The 10,438-nt window shown below is 41.6% G+C and overlaps 1 protein-coding gene across 1 annotated transcript in view; it reads left to right on the top strand.

Moving 5' to 3' along the window:
• Positions 1–4,651, top strand: part of aldh8a1 (aldehyde dehydrogenase 8 family, member A1) — a 5,024-nt gene extending 373 nt beyond the window's left edge. The window contains exons 2-7 of the mRNA XM_087172630.1: positions 698–931; positions 1,450–1,605; positions 1,692–1,841; positions 2,127–2,383; positions 3,120–3,281; positions 3,397–4,651. Coding sequence (XP_087028756.1) covers positions 698–931; positions 1,450–1,605; positions 1,692–1,841; positions 2,127–2,383; positions 3,120–3,281; positions 3,397–3,849 — 1,412 coding nt within the window. The 3' untranslated portion in view covers positions 3,850–4,651. The remainder of the gene's footprint in view (positions 1–697; positions 932–1,449; positions 1,606–1,691; positions 1,842–2,126; positions 2,384–3,119; positions 3,282–3,396) is intronic.
• The last annotated feature ends 5,787 nt before the right edge of the window (positions 4,652–10,438 follow it).

Raw genomic sequence — 10,438 nt, 5'->3', positions numbered from 1 at the left:
ACACAATATTTGTAGTTATTTGTCCTGTGTTTGGCATATGTTGTAATCTGAGATCATTTTAAATCTAGTATGACTGGATTCCCTTGTGAAGCTGTTTTTGAGTTAATGTTTTTCATGTTGTGTTTCTAATTTTTTGTCCACTCCTTTAAATAACCATCATAAACATAAAGATTTATAATCATATTGTGTTGGATGGCATTTTATTGAAAGCCCTTGGGTGAAGTTGTACTTGCAATGGTCAAAAGGAAATGAGCATGGCAATTCATTTCTATGTGCTACATATTCTTGTTGAATATAAAGTAGGTGAAGGTTAGTTCAGATTTGAAACGCAGTTTCAGAGGGAAGCACCTTTGCTCTTTGCAGAGTCAACAGTCTAGTAATGATTAAACATATTAAACACACTCCATAAACGTTCATATTTTGTACTCAACAGTGGTAAGATTATAGAGAGTAAACATGTAATAATCAGCATTACTGTAGTACTAAGTGAAATCAAAGTTTTCAGCCGATGTGATGCACACACACAAACACACATTCCTCCAGGTCAGATTTCAGAGGAGGTCCTAAGAGGTGAAAGTATCCAGTAGGTCTATATCACACGAAAGCAGCATTTTTTCTTTCTCTGCCCTTTAATCCCAAGGTTTATCTTGAGGCCCTTTGGTGTATGTGACCCCCACATCGTGAACTGCTTGCGCAGTGTGGCGTAACACACTCCATCCTTTAACACAATCTGAAAGTCCCACAGAACAGCATGCTTATCTCCCTGTGCATGACTTCCTGCAGGTGGATGCAGCGGTGGCAGCAGCTAAAGAGGCCTTCCCCGACTGGTCCGCCCGCAGCCCACAGCAGCGAGCGCAGATCCTCAACAAGCTGGCCGACCTGATCGAAGCCCACCTGGAGGAGTTTGCCCAAGCTGAGTCCAGAGACCAAGGTGTTTTATAATACACGTGATACACATGATACACTTCTTGGATCAAACCAAGAGTCAATCAGATTAATCAGTCATGTGGGATTAAGTGAGTGGGTCAAAACTGGTCTGTTTTCAGTATAAACAAGGTGGTTACTCATCCTAAGCACGACTGGATGCCCGAACCCTTGCAGCTGATATCATGTTGCGTCTAGAATGTAAAACCAAATAATGTAGTAGGCCTTTTGGTGACACAAGATTGAAGGTCAAGAGGTCATGAGCAACAGTGGGAGTTATTCTGTACTTTGGGGACATTTGATTTTTGGGGATATTTTGTCATGGACGCAAAGTGTGGTTGAAAGGCACATTCAGACCCGATGATAGTTATAGAATAACAAAAAGTGTTTGCTCAGTGTTTCAACAAACACCATTGCTGCATAGTTTATCTGTTATGTTGGTGTTTTTCTTTCCAGTAATGTGTAAACAAGTGCTGTGTTATCCCCTGCTGTTCATCACTTGAACTTCCTTGGTGTAAATTACAGGTAAAACAGTAACATTTGCACGGACTGTGGATATTCCCCGATCGGCGTACAACTTCCGCTTCTTTGCGTCATCGGTGCTCCACCACACCACCGACTGCAGCCAGATGGACCACATGGGCTGCCTCAACTACACCATCCGCAGTCCTGTGGGAGTGGGTGAGCACTCAGTGTGTTTACATTAGGACCTGCAAATGATACATTTGTGTTTTTTGTGTTTTTAAATTGTGTTGTGGTGTGTGCAGCCGGTCTGATCAGCCCCTGGAATCTCCCCCTGTACCTGCTGACATGGAAGATAGCGCCAGCAATCGCTACGGGAAACACGGTGGTGGCCAAACCCAGCGAGATGACCTCCGTGACAGCCTGGATGATGTGCAAGTTGATGCAGCAGGCTGGTAGGACCACAGCACCCACAATGCAATAGCAATGGACGCACATATGCAGAAGTTAGAGCGATTCTCTCATTCATTACTGCACGTAAACATAATATGAAGATCTTCACATATAATTACATATAACAATGACATATTCCATTACTTGGTTTCTGCACACTGTCAAAACTCACTTTAAAGTATTTCTATCAAAAAACTTTTACTTGTACTTTCTATACCTTTATGAAAAATGAACAATAATAAATTAATGATGGATACATTAATGGCTGTCTCTTTCTGCCTCTGCAGGCGTTCCTCCGGGAGTAGTCAACATCGTGTTTGGCACTGGTCCGAGAGCAGGCGACGCCCTCGTTGGCCATCCTGACATCCCATTGGTCTCCTTCACTGGCTCCACAGCAACTGCCCAGCGCATCACAGAACGGAGCGCCCCCTACTGTAAGAAGCTCTCACTGGAACTGGGAGGTAAAAACCCTGCCATTATTTTTGCTGATGCAGACCTGGACCAGTGCATCGAGACCACGGTCCGCTCCAGCTTCTCCAATCAGGTGAGAAAAGAGTGTTTCTTAGTGTTACATTAATATTTTTTTTTTTAGACTTATTCCTCTGCCTTAAGCTTATAATTACCTTTAATGTTGCTATAATTAAACCCTAAAACTTCAGGTAAAATCACCTGAAGTTTTCTAAGCTAAGCTAACCGGCTGCTGGTGGTAGCTTCATATTTATCATACAGACAAAAAGTGAAACATTTCTCTCATCTAACTCTGTTAGAAAACCAACAAACATATTTCACAAAATGTCAAACTTTTCCATTGAGAGTCTAACTGGGTGGGTCCTAATGGGTCCTGCTTGATTTCCTCATCTTGAGGCTCTGTCCTGAGAGTGGATTTGTCAAAAGCTAGGTCTCTACACTTTATTTAAGTTTTGCGCTTATTCTGTATGTGTCATGTTTGTGACATGATTAATGACTTTCAACGCACAGGAAACAAAGAAACAAAAGGCCAGCAGCGCGTATTCGAATCTGTCCAAAGTCTTTATCTGTTTTCTCAAGCAAAATTGTTTTTGAAAGAATGAATAAATATTGTTTTTATTCTAATTACTAATGTCGGTAAAATGAAGGCTATTATCTGTATGAACTCTTACGTCTGTATGTGATTAGGCTGCAGTGGCACCATTTGTCCACACGGGGGAGCTCAAAGCCCATCTTATCATGAGACAAATGCATGGAAACAATGTCCTGATCCATCAGCATGAACATCTTCTCTCCATGTTTTCTGCTTTCAGGGAGAAATCTGTTTGTGCACCAGTAGGATTTATGTAGAGAGGAGTATCTACTCTGAGTTCCTGGAAAGGTTTGTGGCTGCAACTAGGAAGTGGAAGACCGGTGTGCCTTCTGACCCCAGCAACAACAACGGGGCTCTCATCAGCAAAGAGCACCTGGAAAAGGTGATTATATACATGTAATATGTGAGATGCTGTGAAAGAGCAGTTTTCCGTTTGAAAAGACATGTTTTCAATACTCATATCCTCTAAGTTGATCCCTCGTTGTCTTGATTCCCAGGTTCGAAGCTTCGTAGCACTCGCCAAATCTGAAGGTGGCCTCGTCCACTGTGGTGAGGGGGTTGAGCAGCTGGACCTGCCTGAGCAAAACAGCTCCGGCTACTTCATGCCGGCCACAGTCATCTCGGGCATATCTGACAGCTCTCGTGTCATGCAGGAGGAGATCTTTGGCCCCGTCACCTGCGTCAGCCCCTTCGACACAGAGGATGAAGCCGTTGCCAAAGGTAACGGCGTGCGTTACGGTCTTGCGGCCACCGTGTGGTCCAGAGACGTGGGGAAGATTCACCGGGTGGCCAAGCGGTTACAGGCGGGTTTAGTTTGGACCAACTGCTGGCTGGTGAGAGATCTGAACCTGCCCTTTGGAGGGATGAAGAACTCTGGTGTGGGAAGGGAAGGGGGGAAGGATTCCTACCACTTCTTCACAGAGGTGAAGAGTATCACGATCAAACACTAAGGAAAGGGAGGAAGCTGGCAACAGAGGCAGGTATTGATTGGAGGAACATTTTCTCTCTGAGGCAGGTACAGGGATGTTTTTGCAGTTAATCATGACATTCATCAGACTATGTCAGCAGCTCTTAGGAATTTCAGGGACAGATTTCCTCTCACGCTCTCTCGGATTGTTGAAGCTTGTAATTAGGTCACATTTGTAGAATACAAAAGTCAGAGAAAGTCACATTGCAACAGTACAGATGACTAGCAGAGATCCAAAAGGAATGTTTAGTGAGGAGCAAATATATTACTGGGTAAAACACTAGAAAATTATACCTCTATCATTTGTTCTTTGCTGAATATTTTGTACCACAATCCTCTATTTCTGAGCAGATGAAATGCTTGGAGTAGTTTTTGGTTTCAAAATGAGAAAAAGTACAAACCCGACAAGGTTAAACCGGATCAAGTGAAAGCTTATATCCTGCCCATTTCAAGTGAAGAAGTCCAAATCACGATTTATGACTTTAAGGAACAGAAACTTAATCCAACATCCTTTCAAAGTTTATACAGCAGGTTTGTGTCCTACACAGCAGTTCAGGAAGTGACAGTCATTCTGAAAGAAAGTAAAATGGTTATAATATTAATAGAAAAGTCAAAAGGTTTCTTGTGAAGCAGGTTAACACAAAGAGAGTTATGATGTGTGTCGCAAGCTAACCTAACCCAAGAACAAAATAATTGTAGCTGAGTTTCATCAGAACAAAACATGTAATAAGTGTTTCGTAACACATACATGTGTTGCCCCAAATTAAAATACCCTACATGAATCATCCATGTGTTTTTGTTTACTCTTGAAGTCTGGCTTATGTCACTCTCGTCTGCGGAATGCAGTAACTCCTGATGTTGTACTGACACAATGTCAGTACGTAAAAGACAGATGTCAAATTCTGTGACAAGAAAAGAGGTCTGCTGACAAATCACTGTTCACTTTGAAAGTGAAGAAGTCAACGTTTCACATGTTTATCAATACACTTTGTACTATTCATGTCTCACCATCCTTTACGCCTTAATCTGTTATAGATATAGATTTTTTATTTTTTTTTACGTCACACAAACTTTACAGTATGTACTCAAAAGTAACTGTTTTACATTGAGGTTTTTTTGTTGTTGTTTTTGTTTTTTTAAATGTCTGACCTGCTGACGTAAGAAGGGTGACTAAATGTCAAACTGTCCCGTCTTGGTGGTTGGACAACATGTTTGAGGAGAGAAATGGGAGTGAGAGAAAGCCGATTGAACTGTATGACCGTCTGAAACGCCTGCCATGAAAACACAGTGATGAAATGAACATGCTCACATTGATTAAAGATAACACGCTGCTGTTTTGCAGCACGCTAACTTGTGCAGTACAGTACAGCTGAACCTTTTTGCAGGTTTTTTTTGGTTGTAAACCAAAGTGTTAGAGAAATTTTACATTTTGACATGATGAGCTGGATAAAAACTTAAGGGATCCGTTATTCCAATTTATGGATGATTAATGCACCGAATTGGGACAACAATCCATCAAGAGCTGTGCATTTCACAGATAACCGCAAATTTCAACATATGGCACTAGTGTGACAAGTGAGGTCCATCAAATTCATCAGGACTCATTGGCCCTGAACCACATCTGTCTGTGCAGCGTTTTGAGTGAATTCATCCAGTAGTTGTTGAGATATTTTCACTGGATAAGTGAAGTTTTTTACCCACTGGTGGCACTAAAGGGAAAAGTGATGGGGATTGTCAGTCTCAGCAGGGTTCATCCTCTGGCACCCATGAATGTCTGGACTTCATGGCAAATCATATAATATTTCTTGAGATATTTCAGCCTGGACCAAAGTGGAGGACTGACCGACGGGCCGATGGACGAACCGACACTGCCGTTCACAAACTGATGCACATCCCAAAGCTACAACTCTTTCAAAAGTAATCTTATTAAAAAGTAAACTTAAGTGACTTCGCACCCAGCAGTTGTTGAATGCTGAAATAATCTAAACCTTTTTAAATTTAAATGATTCCACGTTAGTCATCCTTGCTTCATCTTCTCCTGACCCTGCTTTTTGTGCAGTTTTCTGCAGACTAACCCCCTCCACTCTTTGCTCCCCTATTAAACATGTCTCGTCTCCGTGCTAAACATCTGATCATGACTTAATGCAGTGCGAGATGAGACTGATGTGGGCGGTGGATCATGCATGCAGATGAGCATGTGCACTCTGCCTCATCTGGGCCTCCGTGCCAGTTTGGGGAAAGGAGGGTACACGTGGGAAGCGCCCTATCCGTTCAGTGAGTGTGTAAAATCACGTCCCCTGTTGAGCTGTACTTTAGGCGACATTTACCACAGAGCCAGTGTGTGCGTCCCACCCTCTATGTTTTGGCTAGGGAATGGGTATTGTGCTGCGTCAAACTGCGTGATTGCATACACACACACACACGCGCACTCCTATGCCTTCCTCCAACTTAGCGTGTGATGAAATGGATACCACCCAAAAGTCAGGTTAGGAGGTCTGAAGAGACGTGTTGTGTGGCACCAACACACACACACACAGACACACACACACGCACACACCAAATCATAATCTTAGAAACAGAGTGGGAACAAAGTAAGTCAGCAATTATTTCATTTTCCTCCGTTTCCGCCCTTTTTCTTGACTTATCTTTCATCTCCCCCTCTCTCCCCCTCTTGTGGATGTTTCATTGAGAAGGAAAAGGCTCATTGAAGCAGGTCTCACCCTGCTGTACGTGACTCTGAGGACACTGCCGGTGGCTTCAGCCAAACCAAGCATTTAACTTTCACCTCACTTATCGGGCACATGGAGGAATTAAAATAGAGCATCCTTTCTTTTTGTATCCATTAGGAAGCTGGAATGTATAAAGATGTGTTTTCATGCTGGCTGCAGGGATGTGATAGGCCTGCTGCAGAGGGTGTTCTCATTGATATGTATTTGGAGAGAACAGTCATAGCCAACAGCCCTTTTCTCTCTTCTGTTGGCTAAAACCCAGTGCAGTAAGACTGTGAAATATTATCCTTTTATATGTTTTAATTATAAACACGAACAGCAACATTTGACTGTCTGTTTTTAAAGGGGTTAAAGTGTAAGTATGAGAGCAATATATAGAGACAGATAAGAGGAAGAGAGAAAAACAGACGCATGAACAAAGTCCAATCCTGACTTGAAATGGAATCATTGTTTCCTTGTGCCCCAGATTCTGTAGATTGATAGCTTTGTTTACATTCTTGGCTTGACAGTTATTGCTTGACTTGCAATGACATCTGAAATCAGTTCATATCACAGGCTGTGACCTTGTTCATTGAGTCATTAAAAAAAAGTATTCCATGAAACACTAAGGACAAAACCAGCAATCAATGGTTTCCAGTCTTATCTCCCGTCTGTGGCATTTGTCTTCTTTTTTTTTTTAGCAGTGGCTTTCTTCTCCTCTTATCCCCCTCTCTTTCTCTTTGAATGTCATGTGTCACACACGGTAAGCTAGTGCTTTCTCACCACTTGCCTTTTCCCTCTCTGACTTCACTTTTTTTTTTTACCCTGTCTCTCAAGGCCTTCTGTCACATTTGGGTTCAGGGAATTTTCCACAGCGTGCAGCCTGGGTTTTGTTGTAGATAAGCCCTGAGATGAAGCTGAGCCCTGAGAAAATGCTGCAGTTCAAGCAGGTTAAGCAAACTCAGCCAAGAAAACCCCATCTATACTGATTGTGTTTGGAGGGTGAGAGAGAGAGTTACTTGGCTACAGAGGGCCAAATGTTTGTGGTCTCTACTAGGTGCAGTGTCTGAAATGACAGCAAAAAGCTGGAGCCACACACAGTACCTAAAAAAAAACATAACAAGAACATGGGTGAGAAGATGAGTAGTAATTAGTCAGGTACAACATCCAACACTTAAATTACCATTTTTTATAAGAAAGGAATGTGCTTTGCCTTTCATTTGATTAGAGAAGTTGCATTGGTACATTACTCTGTGATTCAGTCACATAGTGTTTCCTGCAGAAACATTAAGGAAAAGTCAACACAATATTTTGTTTCTCTTGTTAAACAGCAACAGGGACATGTTTTATTTAATAAATGGCTTTGCTTTGGGCAAACATTTAAATATAATTTCAAAAAAATAAAGTAGACATATGTGGGATCAACTAAATACATCTGGCGATGCAACTTTTTAATGATATGTGATTAAATCATGAATTAATGTGCAACATTAGATCCCAAATTTGGGGCTATAAGGACCTTATACGAACCTTATGCAATACAGTTCAAAGTACGTGATATTTATTCATAATAATTCCAGTGATTGGCTCACCTTTAAAAGAAGTTGCAGTTGTACATGTGACCCTGTGGATGGATATTTCCTGCATTAGCTTCTTATTCATCCACTGGGCAGGACCAACCGTTAAAAACAAAACACAGACATACTATCACCTTATAAAGGTGAATGTGTCAGTTGCTAATACAGAGTCACATTAGCATTCATTTGGCATTGTGATTCTAGCCACCTGGTGAGTAAGTCAAGTATTCACTCTTTTAACTCTGTCTTGGTTTCCACCTGCACCTCAGAGAAATACCTGGCTCTTTAGCTGCTCAACGTTATACTGTGAGCAAGAGCTAGTAGCTAACTGCGCAGGTGGTGTATAGTGTTTGTTGTTGAGGTTTGTCACAGCTTGTCAGCTGAAGCTGCTGTGACTGGGAACGATGCTGATAACAGTGGTAAGACTGAACGCAAATGGTGATGTTTCAAGGTTTTAAACCAAAACAATGAGATGAAAGATGCTATTATTGGCATTACTGTACCACCTTATGCATCACACATAATCATTTGAGTCATTATTCTTGTGAAAACTAGAATTATTTAAAAATGAAAATATTTTATTGCGTGGTAAGACAGAGATACTGACTTGCTTCAGCTACAAGCAGGGTCTGAAATTCACTTTGCAACTCACCGGCCAATGTGGCTGGAAGATGAAAAAAATTCACCGGCCAAGCATATTTTTTACGAGCCAAAATGTGTGTGTGTGTGTGTGTGTGTGTGTGTGTGTGTGTGTGTGTGTGTGTGTGTGTGTGTGTGTGTGCGTGCGTGCGTGCGTGCGTGCGTGCGTGCGTGTGCGTGTTGGCTTTCAAACTCTGACAAAGTAGGACAGGAGCAGAGCACTCATAAATCAAAATGAGACTCTCAGGATAGTGTTTTATTACACGGATATGTTGGTGCAAACTTTTACCTGGCAGTGTGGTGGATAGCCTTCTGATATTTACTCGCCAAACTGAGAATCTAACCACTTTTGGCGTTCGCTGTGAGTGATTTCCGGACCCTGGCTACAAGCCATCACGAACTGCAACTCAATATGACTTGAAATAAGTCCTGTTTTTTGCGTGTTGTCTTCAATTCCAGTAATAAGCTTATCTAGCAAAGTTGCACACTTATTTTATTCGTTTTGCTTTGCTTTGGAGTCGTGAGTTAATTTTGTTAGTGATAAGTTTTTGTCATCCTAATTTAACATTTTGACTTACAGGCTAAATTGGTACTGGACAACATCGCCTCGCTGTAGTTGCCAGAACATGGTGTCCTAGATCTATTCTTCCTGACGAACTGAGTGAATGATGCGTTTATCCTGATTATATCAATTACAGCATTACGCTTCACGCCATCTGGACTGTGTATTTGTATACCAATACTGTAATAGAAAACCAAACTCCCTTTTTACCTTGGGGCAGACCTTCACAGTGTAGTCACCCATATTGTGAAACTACATCACAGGACACAGTGGGCTTTTTCCAACTGACCTAATGAAATTAGACCACTTTGTTATTTTTAGCTTAGGTACTACCAGGACTATTTTTCAGCATTCAGTAACTACACTGGCAAGTTTGACAGTGCATGTATGCCAAAGACTCATGGGAAGTCCCTTGAACAGCTAAAAAAGTAGTAGGGCAGGACTTTGGCTCTTTTTACTTCCACACAACAAACAATTAAAAAGGGAGACAGTCGATCCTGTATATTCTGTGCCAAACAGTAAAGAGCAAAGGTATGATGATATTATTTGGTGTAAAATGGAGCACAGTGCAAAAATAGTTTGAATCGCTCAAAAGGTTTTTGTTGCAAGCGTGATATTGCATTTGAAATGGTGCCAAACCACCCTTTTACTCCTGATGGCAAAGTGACATTGAGATAAGAAAATGTTTTATTATAGACAGGATGACGGGTGAGGAGTGAAGTAGGTGGAAGCTACAGGATTGTACCTGAAAAACCACATTACAATTTAGAGGAACGATTACGGCAGATTTGGGCTTCACAAAAACATTTGAAAGATTAGCAGGAGCTCAAAAGAACATTACTGATCCAGGCAGTTGCGGATTTAAAAATGTGTTGCCTATTGTCTAAATATGGCCATAGAATCCTAAGGCAGCAATGATTCATGCTTGAATAAATAGTTCCTCTATCTTGAAGTGGTTCCCCTCTCATTATCTTTCTAGTATTTTGCCGTTGGGAATCCTCCACACCCATTTAGGAAGAGCTAGTTAGTAGCTCATTCTCTCAGTACCATAATACAGGAACAAGTGCAGGAAGCTCTGAAGAGATT

Source organism: Seriola lalandi, unplaced genomic scaffold (genome assembly GCF_002814215.2).
Source record: "Seriola lalandi dorsalis isolate HSWRI2012SDOR001 ecotype SW California unplaced genomic scaffold, Sedor1 jcf7180002053531, whole genome shotgun sequence".
Lineage (NCBI taxonomy): Eukaryota > Metazoa > Chordata > Actinopteri > Carangiformes > Carangidae > Seriola > Seriola lalandi.
The sequence above is the reverse complement of the archived record's forward strand: the minus strand, read 5'-3'. Positions and strand labels throughout refer to the sequence as shown.